General features: G+C 40.6%; 2 protein-coding genes across 2 annotated transcripts; one reads left to right on the top strand and one right to left on the bottom strand.

Annotated features, from left to right (window-relative positions):
• Nucleotides 1-870: 870 nt before the first annotated feature.
• On the bottom strand, nucleotides 871-8,993 carry qrsl1 (glutaminyl-tRNA amidotransferase subunit QRSL1). Its single transcript, XM_084742761.1, has 11 exons — nucleotides 8,844-8,993; nucleotides 7,462-7,621; nucleotides 7,280-7,378; nucleotides 7,092-7,188; nucleotides 5,507-5,668; nucleotides 5,234-5,409; nucleotides 3,968-4,080; nucleotides 3,335-3,527; nucleotides 2,398-2,515; nucleotides 1,994-2,199; nucleotides 871-1,348 (listed from the first exon to the last, which is right to left on the bottom strand). Exons 1-11 carry the CDS (start codon nucleotides 8,895-8,897, stop codon nucleotides 1,131-1,133), a joined length of 1,596 nt encoding a protein of 531 aa, XP_084598887.1. The 5' UTR covers nucleotides 8,898-8,993; the 3' UTR covers nucleotides 871-1,130.
• A 130-nt stretch (nucleotides 8,994-9,123) lies between these two features.
• On the top strand, nucleotides 9,124-23,522 carry rtn4ip1 (reticulon 4 interacting protein 1). The gene is made up of 9 exons (XM_084742762.1): nucleotides 9,124-9,560; nucleotides 11,579-11,730; nucleotides 13,420-13,488; nucleotides 15,249-15,373; nucleotides 15,729-15,777; nucleotides 16,188-16,324; nucleotides 18,098-18,281; nucleotides 22,481-22,573; nucleotides 23,319-23,522. Exons 1-9 carry the CDS (start codon nucleotides 9,278-9,280, stop codon nucleotides 23,442-23,444), a joined length of 1,218 nt encoding a protein of 405 aa, XP_084598888.1. The 5' UTR covers nucleotides 9,124-9,277; the 3' UTR covers nucleotides 23,445-23,522.
• The last annotated feature ends 545 nt before the right edge of the window (nucleotides 23,523-24,067 follow it).

The raw sequence follows: 24,067 nt of genomic DNA, 5'->3' as shown, positions 1-24,067 counted from the left end.
ATACATAAGTATGTTTTCATAAGTATATATTCACTTGAAAATAAGAATTTTGTTACCTTAGAATAAGAAACATAGATATAGAGGGGGTTAGGTGCCTCTAAATACTACATACTGGTCCTTTAATATAAAACAAATCTAGGCCATGGATAAGCTAGTGGTGCTTTAAGCTAACGTACGTCGACATGCTCACAATGACGATGTTAATATGCTGATGCTTAGAAGTTATAGCTAATATGCTAACATATCACACAGCAGTGGTACGAGCTAAAGGCTAATGTCAGCATGTAAACAAGCTCACAATGACAATGCAGACATGCAAAACAATTAGCAGGTGAAATATTCACTAAATGAACACAGTACAGCTGAGGCTGATGGGAATGACATTAGTTTCGAGGGTATTTAGTCATAGTAGTAGAACTGTACTATGACATTTTCATAATTCATCTTCTGGTGATCATGACTATGTCAAACGTCATGGCAACCCATCCAATAACCGTCAAGAATTGACTGACAGACCAACATTCCCAGTCCTGGCGCCACGCCAAAGCAGAGCTAAAAGTACTAAAAGGCACAGAGGTTTTGAACAACAATTTATCCTCTAAATCTTATGGAAATCCACTGAATAGTTGTTGAGACATTTCACCAAAAATCACACCAAATGTTAGTATTTGTTAGCTAGAGGGAAAGTCAGGGGATCATTTGAAGACTATGAATGTACAAGATTTCATGGACATCCCTTCAATAGTTGTGGAGATATTTCAGTTCTCTGCTGGTGGAAAACGTATTTTTTAGAAGAAAATCTATTTGATTTGAAAAAGTGCAATGACAGTTTCTTAAAGGTTACACATGATAAATGTCACTCTGTAAAAATAAATCACACAACTTGCATTTATTCAATAGCAGCACCTTCAGGCAACACATGCAGCCGCAGGTGACAGAGGGAACACAATGCTCCTGGACTTAAAGTATGATGCAAGTTGTAAAATGTTGAGTTTATCACATGTTGTAACTACGTTCCATCAAGGTAACTTGAAGCTTTAGTGCTGGACTGTTGGCTGAATGTCCACTGTATGCCACACTCCATTGTGTGTCTGTATTTAGTGAACAGTTGGTCACACAGTCCTCAGTTCTCATGCAGCTGACGTCTGCTCCCTTTTGGTCGTTCCTGTGCTGTTCCCGCTGTCACTGGCGTCTCCACAGCCACTGATTGAGGGAAACCCAACCCTTCGCTCGATCCACTGGGCGACACCAAGCAGCTTCTTGTCTTGGAGGGCGGGGGCGATAAGCTGTAAACCAATGGGGAGGCCCCGTCTTGATAAAGCAGTTGGCACGGTAACAGCAGGGAGACCTGGGGTGAAGACAAAGGGAGGTGAAGGAAAGTTCAGGAAAAGGCAATGATTAGCTCTCAAGGGTAGTTACAGGTTAGTTTGGAGAGTGATGAAAGGCCGGAGAAAGTTCAGCTGAACATAAACATGCTCCTTTAAAAGGGACCATGTGGATTATTTGAAGTGGGGTTGTGTGAGGCACTGCTGTGGACAGGACCAGTCAATCAATCAATCAATCAAACAGGTTAATCCAATTCAAAGTGCTTTTAAAAGGTGACTGACTGATAATAAGGCAGAACAAGTGTATAGAACCCCACTTCAAATAATCCAAACTATCCCTTTAAAGTTCTGAGGTACATTTCAATCCGAGCTAAATTTCTGTATTGACCAGGTTATGTATATATTTTTGCCATCAGGTTACAGTAAAAAGAGAGAAATACTTTTGCTCATTTCCCCTTTGAATATCACTACCACATTCAAACTCCATTGTACCTTTAACAGGATGGAGAAGAAGAAGCAGAAACTGAAGTAGTTTTAGGTAAAACTTCTTGGTTCTGTATGTGTGGGTGTACAGTATGTCTGTTCATCCATTCAAGCAGAATATATAAGTTCCTGAAACCTCCCACACTTCCTATACATGCATGAACAGTTCTGTTCTCTCGCTGTACCTGCCATGTTGACGGGCTGGGTGAAAACATCCTCCTGCGCGCTGCGTGTTCGGTTGTCTTCCTGTGTGAAGTCGGAGTAACGGGCCGCGTCAGTCAGAGTGGTGGGCGTCAGCAGGATGTCCACACCTGAGCTGAACACGCGCTTGAAATCGTCCGCGATCAGCCGCCGGACTTTCTGAGCCTGTATAATGTAGTGCTGGTAATTCCTGGCAAAATGATGGCGAGGATTTCAACAGTTAATTCTCGATGTTTAGGGAATATTACAGCTCCTACAACTTGGCTAATGTCCAGGTGTACTCATAACTGCGGGGTCTGATGACAATAGAGATCTCAGAGCAGAGACAAGGTCAAAGTGATTGGGTGACATACCGTCAGCTACACACTGGTTCAATCTGTTGTCTTACTGTTTGAGCAGAAAGTAGTTCCCAGACAGAATCCTCCCTCTCACAACGTCGTTGAAGCCTTCATGTCGGGTGGAGGCGTACATGGCGTCCGTCGAGCTGTCCACCGCACTACGATGACCTGATAGAAGAAGGAGGGAAATCCATAGCATTACATTCTCTTTCTTTCTTTCTTTCTTTCTCAATAATTAACTCACAAAATACAAATGGAAAAACAAAAGATACGCAATTCTGACAATCAATCAACAAGTGAGTCGTACATTTCTAACCCCCTCCAAACCAAATTACAAATTTAAACCAACCCTAAACCAGTGCAACACTCATTCATAACTGCATTACTGTCTTTCAGTTTTCACTAAAATTCAGTGGTCATAGTTTAAGGGAGCACTGATGGAGGAGGAAGACAATTATTCAAGGCAGTTCACTACTTTCTGTCCGCTGGAACGTTCTGGTAGATTCTACAGCAGACAGAAAATAGTTCCTACATGAAACTGCTCACAACAAGGTCTGTAGATTATCTTGAGTAAGATAGATAGAGAAGCACAGGCTGAGTGCCATTTGGTCAAATTATATTGGGGAGAAAGCAGAAATCTCTCAACTCACACCACAACAATCAACATGGATGAACAGAATCACAGGTAAGAGGAAATAAAATAACAATAGTGGTCATAGACTTTCCTTTTTTATAAAAACATTAAGTACCTTTTCTATCATTTGTTTTCAGCATATTCTGTCTCATTATTTTGCAATCTAAAAGATGCCTTCCATTCTTTCTGAGTTTATGTATTTAAAGCAGTTCAGTTATTTGTAACTTTCTCTGAACAAACATAATGAGAAACAGATATTTTTACTACCTTCTGATTTGACACTGTAAAATAATCTAAATTGTCTGTGTAACCTCATGTGTGATCCCTTTAATATCCTGTATGCTGGTTCATACCATATTCTAGGCCGTCGAAACGGGCCATGTTAGACGCCACCTCGGCGTGGCACAGGACGTGGTAGCACACAATGGAGTGCTGGGTGTGGGGGAGGGACACCTGCTCCACCCTCGCCCCTGCCCTCTCAAACATGTCGGCAACACGACTCCACTGCGCCACGGTCTCGTCAGACAGCCCCGGGGCGTGATACTCCTGACAACATTAACGCACAGAAAGCTTTAGGAAATCAGTGCGTCTGTGTTCATGGAGACACTTTCAAAAAACTGAGTCAAAAGCATCTTAATGTAAATATAATGTACTCAAGAAGGAAACTGTTCTGGTGATGTCACTGCTAAGACACTTCAGGTACAGCACATCAATTCATGGCTTCCAGTAGAATACAACAAAAAATAGGCAACATATAATATATATACCATCATTTCTTTTCCAGTTAAATTAATGAATGTTAATGCTGAACATATTTTGTACAACTGAAACAAGGTTTGATAAATATAAACACAAACACAAATATTTACAACAAACCCAAGTTATTAATGTTTTTTTTTAAATATTAAGGTTTTTGACTGTTACTATTTTAGTGATGCTGAGACAATACAGAAGAGATGATGATGTTAATGTAGAGGTAAACTCACTTTGGGGACGCCCACACAAATATTCCTGACATCAAAGTCTTCAGGCGGCTCTGTCAGTGACGAGGGCGCGGGAACTGTTGTTGAGTCTCTAATATCGAGGCCCTGGAGGATCCCTGTGTGACATATCAACAAAATGAGGTCAACAATTTAAATTTGATGTTTTACTTTATGTTTACTTCAAGTGTTCCTCACTAAAACTGTCTGCATCTCTGAGGTCAGACAAATGTTTTGAATGCTTTTCCTTCCTCATGAAAAATTTCAACACCAATTTTTTAAAAGAATTTAAAGGTCCAGTGTGTATAATTATATAATGACCTGAAAATAAGAATCAGTGTGTTTTTGTTTGTATCTATAGAGGGCAGACACCATGTTTCTATAACGGCCCCGAACAGACAAACCCAACACTTTTGATTCACATTACATTTATTTAGCTGCTTTTATCCAAAGTGATGCAAGTACAACTCCTCTACCAAATATGCTGAACTGCCTCAAGTGCCACATTCAGGGTGTTTTCACAACTACCTTGTTTGGTCTGGACTTTCAGACTTTAGAAGGTGTGAAATCTCCCAAGGACCATGATCCAGGCCAATAAAACCAGGCTTTTGTACAGCAAAAAGAAGCGGTTGGTTTGGTTTGTTTCTAGTGAGAGATGTTTCTTTTTGGATGGATTGGACTTTATGACCAATTATAGGAAATAACAACAGTATATCATCAGAGCCAGAAGAAAACAACACACCAAAACAAAATGAGCACATGTCTATCTGACATCTGGTCTGACAACTTTATAAAAAGTCAAAACTTGACTTGACTGAAAAGAAAAAACTTTCAGTTGTTGTTTCACTTTGTACTGCTGACAGTAATGCTATAATAATAATAATAATAATAATAATAATAATAATAATAATAATAATATATGGTGATAATGATATGAATCTGTCCATTCATCTCTCTGAACAGCCACTGAAGTCAGGCTACCTGCTGAATTCTAAACACGCCAACGTTAGACAAACGCCAGTCTACAGAGCAATAAGTGTCAAATATAGGAGACACCCAGTCATGTGACATGTAAAGTTCTTTAGTCTGCTTAGACACCAAACTATAGAAGCACTTTTCCTGTAAATCATCAAAATAATGACTTAATGTCTCAAAGAATGAGAAGCTTTCTCAAAATAATCAACAGAAGTAAGTCACTATTTTGCAATAAAAGGAGACGAGTTTCCACAACAAACTCGTCTGCAGCGTAACGACAGGTCATCAGTTTCCTACCTAAGATGATGGCTGCGTCACCGACGCTGCGGGCCATAATGCCGGGGACGTCCATGGAGTTGACCAGGGGGATGAGACCATGTCTGGACAGCAGACCATAAGTGGGCTTCAGGGCCACAACGCCACACAGCGCTCCAGGGTTACGAGTAGACCCACCGGTGTCTGACCCCAAAGCCCTGCCCAGTAAAGACCAAAACAGTACTTTGGATTTGTAAACGTCATTTTGTCTTTTTGTATGTTTGACACAGCGAGGACGTGAATGTGTTCCCTCACAGGTAGCTGGTGAGTGAGGCCACGGCTGCAGCACTGCCTCCTGAACTCCCTCCACTGACGACCCAGTCAGCGTCTGGTTCTGCCCCCGTCTGCTCTCTGTAGGGAGCAGCGTAGCTCCACGGGTTTCTCACCGGGCCGAAAGCACCGTCAGTACTGCCCGAACTGCCACAAAAATACATAACACCGCGACACTGTGTTCATTTGGAGAATTAAAATTTTGTTTTACTGGCTTACTGAAAATTGTAGTGAGTTAAAGGGCCAGTTCACTCCAAAATCAAAAATACTTACTTGTCCCCTTGTCTGTAGTACTATTTATCCACCTAGAGTTTTTTTTTGGCGTTGCAGAGTTTTGGAGATATCGGTTGTAGAGATGTCAGCCTGTATTGCTCAATACACCAAAAAATACATTTGCAAAATTCAAAAGCAGTGTCTGTTTCTAAAAATCATGACCTGTTGTAGATAGATTTTATTGTCCCAAAGGAAATTTGTCTTGGATACATGCAGTATCTGCTGTTAAAAGATACAAAAAGTTTATACATACAGTTCCTACATACGTACAATCCACACACAGAGCTGTCGTTATTCACATGTACAGACAACCATCAGCCAACAAACTGCACACGGCCCAGTGCACAACACACCTGTTTGAAAGGTCATCATAAGAATTACATAGTTACGTTAAAAATAACTAAATAAATAAATGTGTTATAAGCAGGTTCATGTAGGAACTACTGTCCGGTAGATTCCACAGCAGAAAGAAAGTATTTCTTATATGAAACTGCTCACAACAAGGTCTGTGGATTATTTGATCAACCAGGTCATGATTTCTAGAAAAAGACATTGTTACGTATTTCTGATTTGGGGGATTAACTTTCCTTCTAAATTCACAGTTGAGTCTTTTGTTCTTGTTATGCTGGAGGATATTTCTCTTGTGAAGTCAGAATACCTCGAACTACATGTTTAGTCATCTAGACTGAGAATGTGTTACTGACATTTTTATATTATATAAAACTAAAGTATATTATTAAATTATTAATATATAAAAATAATATAATACATAATATAAAAAGTTGTTATTGTTTCTTTAGACTGATAATGTTTATTATCTTAATATGCATATCTTACTGTTGAACCAAGCTCATTCTAGAAGCAGCAGTTCTATGGTCGGGATATATTTTTTCACAGTAATTTTTTTCTGATTCACTGTGATCTACAGATACTATTATTATTTTCATTTTTCATTTTAAAGACCGCGCCTGACTGTTGCATTGTTTTTGTTTTGCAGTTGCAGAGAATAGTTTAAGCATTAACTGTCAGGGTCCAGTCCTTCGAATCCACTGATTGGCTGTTTCTCTGAAAATGAAGTGTAATGACTTGACAGTTAACTCTGATATGAAGCTGTGTCAAAAACAATTCACACTAACTTTTTGCAGATGCTTACGTCACGGCTGCCTACTTTTATTTTACTAAAGAAAGAAAGCAAAAGCACCTTTCATCACAAGTTATTGTTACATCCCTACATTTAATGAGCTGTTTCTTAAATGCATGCAGTGAGCAGAGAGCTGATATTAATTAAAGGACTTACCCCATAGCAAACTCATCCATGTTGGTCTTCCCCATGAGAACAGCCCCCTGGTCTAAGAGCTTCTGGACCACTGTGGCACTGTAAGGTGGACTGTAGTCTGTAGACATAACGGAGGCTTATCATTACCGTGCTGACAGAGAGTGAAAGACGTCAGAGTATTATTTATTTTCACGGACGTTCACACAGACCTTTCAGCATCCTGGAAGCGCATGTGGTCTTGATATTTTCTGTACAGAAGTTGTCCTTGACTGCAAAGGGGATTCCATCCAGAGGACCTCTGGGGACACCTGAAGGAAAACAACACCTGACGGTAACACCTAGAGTTTGACTCGAGACAGAACATACAGAAATGCTCACACCGTGTCCACACCTTGCAGCAGTCTGGTTTCCGCTTCTTGAGCCTGCTTGAGCGCCGCCTCCTCCGTCACTGTGATGTATGCATTAAGATGCTGCGTTTTCTTGATGCGGTTCAGACACTTCCTACAAAGCTCTGTTGGGGAGATTCTTCCCTCCCTGAGCGCCAAAGACACCTGGAGAAAGACTCAGTTCTTTTACTCAACAGACCTTTTTCCCAGCAGCCACTTTGTTTTGTATAGAAGGAAAAAAAACAACAATAACAAAGGCTGCGTTCTCTTCAAGTGTCCCACGAAGCCGTGACAGTGAGTGAGCCAGCACACGCAATACAAGGAAGCAGCCAACTTAACTTCGTTATTTTCAGCTACACCACTACATTTGTTTGACAGTTTATTACAAATTACTTTGCAAATTAAGATTTTACAAAAATATCCTCATGAAATAATACAGACTAGCGACCCGTCAACAGCGGCCCAACTCATTAATGACTCCTTTGGTGCTGCATTTTTCAGCGCGTACCATAGTTTAGAGAATATTATTCATTCACTACGAATGAACCAAACAAAGGGTGGGAGGAAAAGGCGCCATCACAGCAGATTTTGATATTTAAGAGTCATGGCCTGGGCCACACATTCCCTCCTGCAAATAAAAGATCGATGCATCAGGAAGACTAGACTATTTTCAACGTGCTGCTGTGGATTAACTGCACGCACGACATTTACCTGTCGTAGCAGAACACTCACAGGTGTATTAGTGATTGCTGCATTTCACCTGGGGGAAGTCCTGCTGTTGTGCATCACTGGGACGTTTAATGGAACTGAACCATCATTAACTGTGTTTTTCCTGCTGTGCAACAGGAGCTTAATCAATATCAGTGCTGACACCTGTGTTATATTATACCATGAAAAAGCTCTATACATGTACTTCTACTTGAGTGTTAATAAACTTACTGCTGTTTTTACTTCTACAAATACAAAACAAGTGGTGTCATTGTTTTGTTTGTGAAACAGACTTATTGACATTTTTTTTTTCACAGCAGCCATTATGACCTGAAACAGACTGAAAACAAGCGTCACCTGTGATACTAATTAATGTTCCTTCCATTCAGGTCAAACAGAGTCAGGGTTCTGCTGCTGTGCATGTTGGCTCAGTGGAACGGTTCTGCTACAGTGAATCTAACAGGACTTTAATCAGTATCACTGGTAACACCTGTGTTTTACGCTGCTGTTTAATATGAACATGGCCGCCATGAAAAAACGTCTATTAAACAGCAAGGTAGCTTCATCCAACCGTGTAACACAAAGAAAGTTACAACTGTCTGTCTCTGGTTTAACACACACACACACACACACACACACACACACACACACACACACACACACGCGCGCGCGTACTAACCTCTCTTACTGTCAGGCTCAGCATGTTCACGGTGTTTCTGGGACAACCTTTCATTAACAGCAACCTTGGCACAGCGCGCGGCACCAGCAGGCTGCCATGTTTGTTTCGGATAGTCAACGTCTAGCAGCGCGTTCTCTGATTGGACAGCAGTTGAGGAAGGCGCGCTCTGATTGGCGGAGTGTCAGGACGCTGTCCAAGACGCCGGTCGAGGAAGTGGCATGTTACGGAAGAGGGCAGGGAATTGATAATGGACTTCGGAATCAATGCATTTATCGATAAACACGTGTGTATAGAAAGTAAACGTTCACAGACAGAAGGTAGTCGAGGCTTTTAAAGAACTTAAAAAAGGGATTTAACTTCGCAAACACAAAGACCGAAGGAACTGCTGGTTTACAGTTACCTTTTCTTTGACAAGATTTAAGCCTTTAAGTTGAATGATGTGCTCTCTTAGGCAACTGGTGCACAACAGGTGGCTGTTACACCTTAGTAAATCACACGTGAACACACCCCTGTCCGTGCACGGCAGCCAGACAAGACAGTTCAGGACTACAAACACGTGCAGGACTGTGATGCCTGCCTGGGTTATTGACAGATACGGAAGCAATGATGTGTTAAGGTTCACTAAAAATGCCAGTTTCCCCGTCATCAACTACCCAAATGAAGTTATAGTCAAAGTGTTTGCAGCAGGACTGAACCCACTTGACGTCAGCATGAGAGGTGAGTGACAGCCTGCATGTTTACAGCAGCATCACATTTGATCCTGAGGCAGAGATGAAAGTGATAAAACTGACAATCAGTCCACATCTGACACCAGACTGCAAAATACAGTGTGATGAGAGGTAAGGATGCACAAGATGAATGTTTTCAGCTGATCATGATAACAATTATTATTTAACTGATAAGCCTCTCATAGTTGACACAATAACCAATAAATTCACATTTTTGTATTTTAAAAAGAAGTTTAACCTGTAGTTTATCACATCTGAGGGTAAGAAATGCTCCGATCAACAAAGATGGATGATTTGTGTGGAGTGGAGGGGTATTTCCCCCTTTTGGAGTGTCTATTTGCACCTGGGTGAGAATAGTCACACATCAGCTATTTATTATATTTACATTATATATTTACACCCAGCTCCCAAGTTTAGAGTAGGTTCAGGCGACAGAACTACTTGGTTAAGTTTAGGAAAAAAGATGATTCATCTCTGCCATGCAGGTGACAAATCCTCCTTGGCAGAAGTGCAAATAGCGCTGTTGGCTGCTGACACCTTGATGCTGATAGCGTCTGCCTTTTTTTATACTTTGTGAGCAAAATCAATGGTTAACAGTGAGTCTACAGAGTGTTCTCAGACTGATGACTGATGTTTCCTGTGGTTGAATGTTGGTGCAGCCCATCCTCCTCCTCCAACACAGACAGTTATACCACACCGTGATCTTCAGGGCGATGATGGTTTAGTGTGGGGGTGGATACAGAGGGGCAAATGGCGTGATAGATTCTGAGGTCGCTTAGTGGAAATTTAGGTTTCTCTAACAGGATTGAACTTTTGATAATTACATGTTGGAAGAATTGTAATCATATAGGAATGACTAACATGAACAGGACAACTTGAATCTTATATTTATTTATTTTTTCTTTGAAAAAGAACAATATCAATTAACATTCAAACACATGTAAATGCAAGCTAGCTAAAGACTGGTTTTTATTGGCTGTCCCTTTGCCAAATGTTGTGACATCCTAAAGTAAAAAACATGCCTTATCTTATCTTATCTTATCTTATCTTGTTGTATCATCAATAACACTTAAGTCACCTTGTTAAAGGACCAGTGGTGGTACAGAGGCTGCCTCAAGTGGTGTGTCATAAATATTTTTAAAAAATGAAATAAATTAATTTAAATCATGTAATACTCTCAAAATACGACAAAATTTTCAATTAAATAAAATGAGATCTCTGAAATGTAATTTAAACAAGTTTTGTCTTTTCTGTTCCTTTTCATTTCAGTATCAGCCTGCGACAAAGTCACATCCCACACGTAGCGTCCGAATGTCATCTATGATTAGACACACACACACACACACACACACACACACACACACACAACTGATAGTGGCTTCTTAAGAAGTACCAGTGAAGTGTGCAGTACCTGCGTAGCACCAGACGGCACAAAACAGGAACGCAGTAGTCGGAGGGCTCAGTATTTTCTGAGGTGGTACACGGTGTAAAAAGTCTGAGAAACACTGATTGGGATTTTTTTGGTGTTGCAGAGTCTTGGAGATATCGGCTGTAGAGATGTCGGCCTTCTCTCCAGTATAGTTGAATTATCTGGCACTCAGCTTGTGGAGCTCAAAGCACCAAAAAAAAAAAATACATTTGAAATTCAGAAATCATGACCCGGTTACTCAAGATAATCCACAAACCTTTTCTATTAGAAAAAAAGTAAGTTTGGTGGATTCTAAAGTAGTTCTGGTGGATTCTACTGCAGAAAGAAAGTAGTTCCTACATAAAACTGCTCACAACAAAGTCTGTGGATTACCTTGAGATAATCTTGAGTAGCTAGATGGGTAAACTGTGCTACAGGCCAGGGGGAAAAGATGGATTTTTAATTTTGGGGTGAACTCTCCCTTTAAAAATGACTTGAACTCCTTCTCCCACATTGAAAAATCCAGAATCTAAGTATATGCGAATATTTTTGACACTTGTTTGAGTTGGAGTTGTGATCAGAAGCTCTCTCCCTGTCAGGTGGCTACGGCGCTGCGACAATGTCCGTGAAGAGAGACCCTCTGAATATCAAACAGACGGGCAGCGAGTTCCCTCTCATCCTGGGGAGGGACGTGTCCGGGGTCGTCATGGAGTGCGGTCTGGATGTCAAATACTTCAAAGAGAGGGATGAGGTAAACTGAGGAAATAACAGATGATGGACACGTGTGTGTGCGCTCAGTAACCACGTCATTAAACTGTTTACGGAAACAACTTGTGCACTCAGTCGGTCATGTTTGAATAAAGTATGAGTGTAAATGATGCAGTCAGGCTGCTGTAAAGCAGAACATCTAGCTGTGAGTGGAAACACCTTGTTGAAAGACAGATTAGATTAGATGGACAGGAATCAGCCAGACACGTCACTTAACACTTCTAATGCTGATGGACAGTGAACAGTGTTAGCACATAAACAGCTGGTGATGTAACGGTGTGGGAGTGTTTTCTTGGCTAACATCGCTCTCTGTCGTCATCATCCTGCCGTGGACGACCGAGGTCGCCCATCCTTGGCCACAGCGCAGGCTTTGTCACAACGATCCTTCCACCAGGATCATGCACCGTCACCTCAACCTGGCTTACAACCATGATGTGACTCGAGGCTGTACGCGTCTCGTTCAGGCCAAAAGAACGTTTTAGGCAGAAGATGCTGTTGAGTCAAAATGACTCGATGTGGTCACTTTGATCAGCTGATCACCTTTATTAGCAGCTGCTTCCTAACTTGCAGTATATTATCACTCATTCTTGAGAACTGGGACAAAACCATATTTTGAGGGGGTGTTTGATTTTTACTCTTTAATCATGCTGGAAAATATATTTTAAAAGATCAAACTCTTGGCTATTAAACCTTGTAACAGACCAACCGCCTGATGATTACATTTTTTAATAAATGTAGAGATAATCTTTGTTAAAAGGAAAATCTGTCGGAGTTGACAATATAACATTTTTTTTTAATTTCACAGTGTCTCAGAGTCTCTTAATGCTAATTAAAACACACATTTTAAACAAGAATTCTTTGATTTAGAAGGGTGACAAAGTTGACATGTTACTGTCGACACACATCTGATAGAAATATTATTTAATGAATTTGTCAAAAGATAGAAAGTTTACCGGTGCTTGAGTAGTGTCCCTGCCTTTTTTAAACCACAGGGGATTTCCAACCACAGGTCCACATTTAATAAAAAATCATCACCAGGACGTTGTTCCATCAGAAGGTCTAATAAAATAGATTTTCCCAGCATAATTGAAGAGTAAAAATTCGTCCCGGTTCTCAAAAATGAGTGGCGTAGATTTCTTAATTAGAAAGGAAAGAATGTATGTGCAATAGAAATAACTGAAAAAAGAAGACATCACATTGGGCAGTGGAAACTGGGATGGACCTTCTTCACCTTTTTCTAATATTTTATGGAACAAACGATTATTTGATTCATTGAGAAAAAAACTGCCAGCTTGATGAAAAAGTTGTCAGTTGCAGACTTATCGACCTTTGTGCTTTTTCATTTCTCTTTTGAACTAGTTGCAGTTCTTGTTGGGTTTCTCGGTTCATCTTCACCGTGTGTGAGACGGTAAACTGGGCTTTAAGTTAGGCACTCTTTAGCACTCCATGAATCATGTTCTGCTTTTTGTCACCACATGTTTGTCGACTCACTCAAGCAGCCGTGAAGTAGAGAACGACCCACTGCGGGGCGTCACACACTGCTGCTGCTCTTGACAGGAGATCTGATACACTACAGTCTCATCATACTAAGTGATTATGAACTCAGTCTAAAGACACACAGATGTTGACGTCTTTGTTTAAAGGATGTGGTGTTGCTGTGTGTCTCCCTCAGGTGTGGGCAGCCATCCCACCATGGAAGCAGGGCAGTTTGGCCGAGTTTGTGGTGCTGAGCGCCAACGAGGTATTTGTCATGTCACTGACTGCGTTGTTGCTTTGAGCTAATGTTGTTAGTGCTGCAACTAATTCTCTCAGTTGACCCTTCTGTGCACCAGTAAAGCAAACATGTTATTTGGTGGAACCTCAATAAACTTTCTCATTTCCTGTTTCCTGTGCTTAAATGTGTCAAAGAGAAAACCACATTTTGAAGATGATCAAAACATGTTACAGGAGGACTTGTTAAAGTGACATATGGTCACATCTCAAGTCAGCAAATGTTAGCAAAACACTATTTAACTAGTTAGCTCACAATTGACGTAGATTATCGATCTGATTAATTCATATTTTGCTGTCATTATGTATGACATGTACCTAGTTAGCTAACGATTGATGTAGATTAGCTCCCCAGACTTGTCCTTATGAAGGCCCCCAGATGGTTTTAGCTTATGGCTGGGGCCCCACTTTTGCAAGATGAAACCTACAGTACAGTGGACTGTTTATTTGACCTCTGCTAGGTGATTATTACAAGTCACGCTGAAGTTTGGACGGTTTTAGACCGTTATCTTACAGCCTGCAAGCTAAACTAAGATGTTATATATTATTAGGATTATCATTTATAATAATACACATTATAATAATAAATTAGTTTAGTTTTTATCTTTTTGCTGAGGGCCCCCTGGCCTCCACCACTTTGAAAATCATTGGATCAGCTAGCGTTTAGCTAATATTAGCTCAGGAGCCTCCCCAGGGGGCCTCTAAGCAGTTTGAACAGAGGGTCAGTGACTAGAAGTGAAAAATTTTACATGAGTGACGACATAGAACAAGCCAAATGTTTGTGGCTTGTTTAAAGAGATACTTCAGACATATAGTATTAGCTAGTAGTAACTCCTGGAGTAACTGAATCAGCGTCAGTTTCATCTTCAGGGGCCAGTATTTCAAAACTTTTCTTCTAGAATTATCCAGGTTTTGTAATCCCTTCCCTGCCATCCCAGACACAACTGATCCTGTAGGTTTTGTTCTGGTTTTTCAAAGAATTTTCAGATGGGGTCATTCTGATCCAGGTACCACACGATCAGGATCACAGAATCTAGATTTGCGGTCTTCGGATCGGCCTCCATCTGTTGGTCAAAGTAACATTTCATTTCAGTTGCAGTAGGTCAGGGTTTTCTACTGGTTTTCTAATGTTGCACGCTGCTCTTTCAGGGGATGAATGTGAAATTGAAAGCTTTTGCACGGAGCCATTTTTACAAAACAGCTTGGACTTTATTTGGCGATCAAATTGAAAATATTGGTTTATTGGTTGCTTAATTTAGAATGGATATCGTTTTATCATGATCTGTTTTACCTTAATATGCAAGAGATTAATAAAACAATAATAAAATACATCCAATGAGCCCTACATTTCGATACATCCACCTTCACACTTGGAGCAAGAGTTCTGAACGCCCCCGAAATAACGTTTGATCTGGATTCTGGATAAGGTTGGATCAACAAATCCACACCCCAATTTTGTAGGATCACATCTCCTGGTTTTGAAACACCCAAATCAGAGATTTATTCCAATTCAGATGATTCTGATGAAGATAAAAAGTTTTGAAAATACTGGCCCCAGGATATGAAATATGTATGTTTCTTCTTCTAATATTAAAAGGCAGCCTGCTTCTAGCTGAAGCCTGTCGGCCTCAGTCTGGCACAGTTGTGCTCTCTCACAATGACTCAGCAGATGTGCGGCTGGAAGGTGTTGAGGCAGTGCTACTTTTATAACTGGTGTTATGTTGTGCTCAGGTATCCCACAAACCAAAATCACTGAGCCACACAGAGGCAGCAGCCGTCCCCTACGTGGCGACCACAGCCTGGTCGGCCCTGGTCAACACCGGTGGGCTCAGTAAGGACAACTGCGCCAAGAAGCGGTGAGGGGACGTGGACAAACACTGCCACACTGCTACACACATACACAGTTTCTACTTGTTGTTAATCCCTGACCCCCCTGAAGAAGCTCCTGTCTTTGATCTAGCCAATTATTTGGCCCTGAGCTCCTGCTAAGCTTGGCCTCTGTTAGCTCGCTCCGTAATGAGCCTCTGGGTGATGTGCTCTGCTCCTCTGGCAGCGGCTCAGACGCTCCCTCACACCGCAGTGAACTCGACACGCTGAAGCCCAGAGTGCATCCGACATTAATCCTAATGAGGGAGAGTCTGCACAGCAGTAGCGTGGAAAACACTGTTAACACATTCACTGTACGTGTGTTACTTCTGCTCGTCCACACAGGGTTCTGATCCTGGGAGGTTCCGGGGGAGTGGGAACCTTCGCTATCCAGGTACGGATGATAGCCGACCTGCATATTTTACACATCATGGAACCAAGCAGCCTGCTTTAAATACAAAAAACAACATGTTCACTCACACTCTGTGCCAGCAGTGTAAAAAACTAAAGAGAGCAGTGATCATGTGGTGTCAGCCGTGTTATAAAAAGTGTGTTTGGCCTGTCAGGTTTCAGTCTTTGCTTGGTGACCTGAATAATGTGTCTCACATTACGCAGATGTAACACTTGATCTCATTAATTATATATTCTCTGTGCTTCACAAACATTGGGTAACATTCTGCTCCCTGCAGTAACAGACAGACTTACTGTGTGGTTCCTGCACAAACTGTAAACATATCAGTTCTGACACACTTTATCCTTGTGATCTTATTTAGAGATGGAACTGATACTATCATTTGTGTCCAGATGCTGAAGGCTTGGGGAGCCCATGTGACTGTTTCCTGCTCCCAGAATGCCGAGCGGTTTGTAAGGGACCTGGGGGTGGACCATGTGGTGGACTACACTGCTGGACCCGTCGAGGAGCTGCTCCGTGTGCTGGAGAAGTGAGTGTCAGTCTGCGCACACATAACACAACTGTACACTTTCAAACGGCGTGCGGCGCTTGTGCCAAAGCCCAATTTTGTGCGAAGGTGATACACCAGACCTTCCCATTAACATCTGTGGGCAGCAGAGCCATAGTCAGGTGACCTTTATCGTCATGGTAACAAAAAGAAACATGTGGCTAACGTTGTGAAATGGTTGCAGTTTGGTTACATTCAGGAAAAGATCATTGGTGGGTTAGTGAAGCAAGTCAGCCCACAAAATATTATGTAACTTAAAGGAGCAACAGCTAGGCTTCATCAGTGAGTCCAGCAGGTCAGATAGTGAGTTTGAGCCATAGACTGTATCTTAAAGATGTTGAATTACTATTTAATATAATATCTATAGTTGAAGCGAGTTGTAATGCAGATTTTTCCATTACTTACTAACAAAGGAAATGTGTTTTGACACACTACCTGTGACAGAATGTGAGGTGGGAAACTTCAGAAAATTGTTCTAGTGTTTCATACCTTGCAAGGTATGAATCCATGTCACCAGGCTTCAAGTCACGAAAAGTGGTGCAGCCAGTCATTGTCCTTGGAGGGACTTCTGGCAGCTGCAGGCGTGGTTTCAGGTGTGACGGCAGCGAGGAGCGTCCACGGAAGAGACTTGCCTCGAACAAACAGTGGCAGCTCCTGAGGAGGTTAGCGGAGGTACTGTGATGTCATCACAACATCGAAAGAAGAGCAAAGAACGTCACTGAAGGCTTTTCTCCATGGAAGAATGTTTCTGCTCTTCTTCTGACCGACTTCGGCAACAGTTTGAACTGACTGGTTGAAGTTAGCCTGCGATGGTCCATCAATCACCTGCAAAGTGTTTTTTTTAAAAGTACCTGCCCTTTTCCAGTTTCTAAGGACAAATTCTCTGATGGTTGTGTGAAACAAACCAACTGGCGTATCAGGTTGCATTGCTCATAATCTTTAGCTGGCCCATATTCTGTAGTCTTAGAGTGAATGAGCTGTAGCTACAGGGACACGTGTTGGAAACAGGATTCTAAACTCTGGCATTAGATTTTGATCTCACTTTGATCTTTGTCAGGTGTGAATGTTTGAAAAATGGGAACCTCCACCTATCAGCTGTTTATAACTGTCAGTTGTCTGTCAGTGCAAAGTCAAACCTGTAGTCCTGAAAACAAAAGCTCTGAAAATACACTCTGGAGAGGGAGTTCAGTTACTGCCTGCCAAACTCCATTAACATTTTGCTCAATTTAACAGTTTTAAACATATAATCCTTTTGAAAGATTATTGTTGATTTATTGATTTCTTATGACAGACATGTGATCATTCAGTGAACATTCGGCATTTCTCTGAAGTCTAATAATCATGAAATGGGCGAACTAAAACAGTTCTTTTGTACTGGAATGGAAATTTCACATTGTATGTAGAACCACTAAAAATTCACCAATGTGTAATACCCATAAATTCAATATCTCAGTATCTACTGTTCTACAGGTTAAAGTAATTACATATTTAGATTTTTTTCTTACTCGTTTGATTTATAATATATTTTTGCACCTTTTCTATATTTCTGTATTTTTTAATTTGTTTGATTTGTGTGTTTGCACCAGTAGGATTGCTCTCAATTTAATAGTAGAAGTATTAAGTTGTATTATTTGTTCACTTTTCTAAATTCTCCCTTTCATTTACTTTGTCTTTCATGTCCACTGACCCTGACATGTATGCATCTGTGCTTGTGTGTCTCTGTTTTCATCAACCCCGATCCGTCTTCACCTCCAGATTTGACCTGATCCTGGATAATGTCGGTGGGGACACAGAACGGTGGGCGCTGGGTCTGCTTAAGCCTTGGAGTGGCGCCAAATATGTGACCCTCGTAACGCCGTTCCTGCAGAACACCGACAGGCTGGGCATCGCTGACGGCATGCTGCAGACCGCTGCCACGATGGCCTCCAAAGCCCTAAAGGTAAACACACACTTAGATTAATTATATCATTACCACACTGGCTGTGATCTAAAGGCAAGATGTTGATCACATTGTGTGTTATGGAAGGATGCATGAATGATTTCTGTTTCTGTGTGGTAAGAATGGGACTTAATTTATTGATTTGTACTTTGCACTTGGACAAACTTTAAAAATTTTAAATATTGGGTTCTCTTCCCTGCTAAAACATACGTTATATCACCGTCAGATGATTCAGTTCAGTTTGGCTGCATTTAGCAGCAAAAAAAAAGCTTCCTCATTCTTTGAAACAGGACGGCTGTGCAGACAGTGACTCAACTTCAGCTATAACACAATGCAGTGTCATCCAGCAGTGTGTTTGAGTGACAACTTCACAGTGTCAAGTTCATGTGATGTGAGTTGTAGTATTCAGGCCTCTGTGCAGGCTGGTCAAGTTCTTCCACCAAACTGGGAAACTTGCTGGACTCACAGGAAAACAGTTGTCGCGGCCCGGGAGTGACGTGGGGGTTTCTAACCACCAGCATCACATTATTATTGCGATATACAACTATACAAAAAGTTAGGAATGAATTTTTAATTTATGACATTAGTATCTTACGGCACTTATTTCCCAATACTGAGGCAAGTTCAATAGCACAAAAATACTTAAAATGGGGTTTCTGTAGGTTTCAACAAGTTAAATTTAACTCTGCAGTTTTTGAGCACCGACACAACCAGTACAGTGTAGAGTAATCAGACTTTTAAAAACTGGCTTTATGAAAAAGCGGGTGGATAAATATCTAACACAAACAACAAGATAATTCAGTTGTGATTGGCTGCTCACATAGTTCCATAATCTTGTCTAAACAGCAGCTAAACAGTTGTGAGATAAACTGTGTGAAGATGCTTCAGTTATTTCTATTCAGATAAGAAAGGAAGCTGCCAGCACCACAGATGTCATGATAATTTCCAGTTGCTATGGCTACAGCGTATCTCGGTCAGTCTCAGTCTGCAGTGTAACAGATTAAAACATCCTTCCTGAGCAATAGATTAATGTGTGTGCAGCACATGTGTTTTCAGAGTCAGGACAGATTTAGAATATAACACCATTTACCCCCAACACACACACACACACACACACACACACACACACACTCCTGTGGCATCCTGCCCACTTGCAGAGAGAAACTTGCATGCAGTGCATTTGTGGCTTTGCACTGCCGGCAACACGCTTTTCCACTCAAGTCTTAACCACACAATCCACCTTACGAATAAAAAAAATGTCTCAATGTCATGTGGCAGCAAGCGCACATTAAAGTAACACCTCGACTTCCTCGGTTCAGTGACAGGTTACACCAAAGGACAAATTTGTCATTTTATTAGTTGGGGTTTATGTTTAGTATGTAATAAGAAGTAGAGGTATTATGTGTGTATAGTAGGAAGTTCTGTGGATAGAAAACAGTTACTGAGCAACAATCGCACACAACTGCTATATGGTAATTTCAAGTAATTAGAGCATAATACAAATCATTTCCATTACAGTGCTCAGAAACAAAGGCACTGTGTTTTGACACATTTCTACCTGAAACAGGATGTGAAGTGAAAGTAATGTGGAAAACTTTAGAAAGTTGTTCCAGTGTGTTATAAAGTCACTTTGCTCATAATCATTTGCTGGCACATATTCTGTAGTCTTTTTTATATATATATATATTTATATATATATATATATATGTTTTTTTTCCCAGAGTTCCAGAGTTGTTTTAATTTAACAGTAAGAAAAATAAAAGACAAGCTTCTTCCAACTTTCCATCCTTCCCAAACTCTGAAAGAGAGAGACAGATACAGAAAAAACATATTAATAAAAACACACACAAAAGTTAATAAAATGTCGAGAATAAAGTCAAAATGTTGAAAGTTAAGTTGAAATGTCAAAAATGAAGTCAGATTTCCTGTTTTCGGGTAAAGACAAAATACATAAAGAAATCAGGACGTAGTTTTTTTCTTTTGAGTATAAAGTCAAACTTACAGTATTAGTGAGAACAAAACATGAGTAATTTAAGTCCAGATTTACTTGAAAGCAGTGAAGATGAAAGAGTATTAGACTTTTTTTTTATTTTGAGAGTCAGGTCAAAATGTTAAGAATTAAGTCACACTTTCAGTATTACTGCCTGGCATTAAAATAAAAAAAAAAAAAAGAGAGTCGATGAGTAATTTGAATCCAACACAATGTTCTCAAAATGCACCAATAAAAACAACTGATACTCTTCTGTACTCACTGCTTTTTTTTTAAGTAAACCTGGATTTAAATTAGTCATGAAGTCGAAACTTAAGAAAAGGTGTGTGGATAGAGGAGAGAGCGGGCAGGGACAGCCCCAGAGACATTTGCCCCTTTATTTATTTATTTTTTTCTTGCTAAATGAAGGGTTACATGACTAAATTTAACCGAGCGGTTTGCCCCGAGGGGGTAATAACATGAAGCAGAACTGTACATGCAAAACTCTGAGGGGAGTTTTTGCGTGTTTGTTGCTTTCCATGCTGCACAATATCATGTCGACGGAGGATTACAACTTTAGTATCAGCTGAATGTCTGTGCTGCTTCAGTGGACACTGAATTTCTTCACTTCCTCTCACACAGAAAGAAAGTGTCCAGTTTCTTCTACTCATCCTTTAACCCTCCTCCTCGTCTTCTGGCTCACTGTAACCTGATAGGATAGTGTGTCATGTGGTGTGACGCCTTAATGGCGCTTTAGAAACGTTCATTCTGTTTCTGTTTCCACTGAGATGCCGTGAACAGCCGTGTGGCCCACATACCTGCCCGCTCACATTCACCTCGACTCCCTCAATAGAGCCGTGCAGCGCTCAGCTGATTTGTGCTTTTCTTTTCCACGGTCACGCCTTATGCTTCAGACAATGACAAAGAAGTAAGACCAGGACAGGAGCGCTCCCACAGGGAGGATCTCATTTACTGCAGCATTGTCTCTCATTAGCAGCCACACCGTCCCTCCAATCAGAGCCAAGATCTCAGACTGATTATTCAGACTGACGCAGCACAGGTATCTTTTTTTTTTTTTTAATTCCAGCTGCTGAGGTTTTGTTTCAGCTGCGGTTTTGAGCCAGAGCTGACAAGGTGTTGGTGCAGGTATGGAAAGACAGTTACATTAGAGCGGTGACACATCGAGTGAAAAGGATGGGAGGCAGATGTGGTTTACAGAGCAGAAACGAAAAGAAGAAAGATCCTGCACACATCTCCTTGTGCTGTTAGTAAAAGGAAAACTTGAGCGCCGACAGCTGGCCTGGTTGTCACAGTGCCCTCATTTCTAAATAGGCCTGAAGGAAACATGTTAGGTAACTCTTTTATATTGAAAATCCATACAGCCGCGACACAGAGACTCACACAGACGGGGTCAGGATTAACAAAAGACTGAGTCGACTCATTTCTTCTTTTGTCATGAATCCTACCCAGCTGTTAAAGGCTTCGGGGGAAATGTGCTGAATCTCCACCCTGCTGTTGTCTGACACTCTGTGGATGAAGACCTTCACTGACTTATGTCATCTTCACACAGAAACTGTTCATGTAGGTGTACAACCAATCCACAGTTATAAAGAGCGGGTCAGTCTTCGCTTCTGTACTGTTTTGCTTTGGCCCCCAAATAATTAGCCCAAAATTACATCACATGGCAAATCAGAAAGGGTGCAGCTGGTAGCTCAGGTGTTACTTGAAAATGCATAAGATTGTCTTTTAAATGTGTGACAGTCTCAGAGGCTTTTGAACATGTGCTCTACCTCAAGAACATTTTCATTAACATAAGTCGTTCTGCTGTTTGCTAATAGCCAAGAAAAGTCATATCTTGTCGTGTTATGGCCTTATTATATTTATTTTTAATAAAAATGTCATCAGTCTTATATCAGTTTGTCCCTGTGGAATCAAAATGGTATTGAAATATCGATATTTTTCAAGGTATCGTATCAAAGTTATAAATGTCAGTATCGTGTCAACGCTGGCTCATAGACATCTACGTGCCCTGATGTAGAAAGGAGGAACTATTTGATGAGAGTATTTTAGAAGTTCAGCTGTAACTTGACCAGTTCAACATTCCCTGTTGTCTTACAGTTTTAGACCTGAACTATTGTACATTGTCAAGTTAACATTATCGTCATCAAAGTTTTTGCTGTTGCACACAGTTACACCATCTTCATGTTTTTTCTCTCCTGTTTTCCTGCAGCACCTCGTCAGAGGAGTTCACTACCGCTGGGGATTCTTCGCACCCAGTGGTCCTGCACTGGATGAAATCAGGGAAATGGTGGACGCAGGACAGGTTCGGTAACAACTGTCCAGGGATTTACACTGACATATGAAATGTTGGACAAACAGTGAGTTGGACGCGGTTCCATCGACTGGTTTATAGCAAATAAAGTCGGTTCCACGAAGCAGAGCTTCATCAGAAATTTACAGACTAGAAGTGGAGCTCGAAAACTGGAAACAAAGATAAAATAAGATAAGAAAAGATAAAATAAACTTAATTGATTCCACAACGGGGAAATTCACAGCAGCTCAAAACATTACAGGTAGAAAAAAGGGTGAGTGATAAATAGAATACAGATAAAATAAAAATATAAAATAATTAAAAAATACAAAGTATTACATTTAACAAACTATAGATTCAAGACTATATACACCTTTCACTTACACAGATATATGGAGATGTTTGGATATATGGACAGATATATGGATAAAAAAATAATAAATAAATAAAAGCAGCAAAAATTTCACAGTGATGATTTACAGTTGGTGTAAATGTAAGGTGTGTTTTCTGTTAAAATCAATAAAGATACTGTTGACGAATGAAAAGGTTTCTATCTCCCATTAAGAGCATTAACTCTTTTCTAAAAAAGTAACTGCTTTTGTGAAATTCTGCAAGTTTTTTAAAAAAGTTCTTGTGAATTTTGTCGTTTCCATCAAGCCTTTTGTAATGCGATTCTTAAGAACGCGCTTAAAAGTGCGTTGATGGAAACACGTTAGACCTCTGCTCATCGTTCCTCTGTCTGTCTGCTCTCCGGCAGATCCGTCCCGTGGTGGAGGAGACGTTCAGCTTCTCTCAGGTTCCTCAGGCCCTGGACAAGGTGGAGAAGGGTCACGCTCGAGGAAAGACTGTGGTCCAGATAAGCAAAGGAGGGGAAGACTTCTAGCATCTTTCTGCACTATCATGAACCAAACTGAACGATAATAATGTGAAGGCAACGTCCTGACGTATTCTATCTGGAAGTGCAAAAGGTTTTGTTGCTTCCGGGTTGTTGAACGTGTCTGAAAACACTACAGCTGCTGTACATTTTTATAATGGCTTGAATAAAAAAGTAAATAAACTGAAATAAAGTGTCAATTTATTTAAAAAAGTCCCAGCATGCCAAGCTGACTTGAAAAACATCAGTTACACCATGGTGCACGCACAAAGAAATGGCATGTCGGGGCTTTAGGAGACTTGAATCACACCAGAGAGCAGTATGGAGGTGTTTTATGTTGCATGTTTGGATCATAACAAATGATCATGTGATCATAACTTATTCCTGTGAAAACATTTCCACCCCACATCCATGGATAATGGATCACCTTACTACTTTTACAAAATCAGAGAACAAAAGGTAAATAAAAGCCAAAGAAAGACGTTTTATTTTCTAAAAAAGACACAAAAGAAAATCACATCTTGTATGTCTGTGTAACAGTTCTCTCTTTTACATTCACATATTTACAATCAACAGTGGACAGAATTATCACTGCAGTTCTTAAACTCAACTATACACTTGCTTATGTACAA

The sequence above is a fragment of the Lutjanus erythropterus genome, chromosome 18 (genome assembly GCF_056507025.1).
Source record: "Lutjanus erythropterus isolate fLutEry1 chromosome 18, fLutEry1.hap2, whole genome shotgun sequence".
Taxonomy (NCBI): Eukaryota; Metazoa; Chordata; class Actinopteri; order Lutjaniformes; family Lutjanidae; genus Lutjanus; species Lutjanus erythropterus.
Note: the sequence above shows the minus strand (reverse complement) of the source record. Positions and strands in the feature narration are given on the sequence as shown.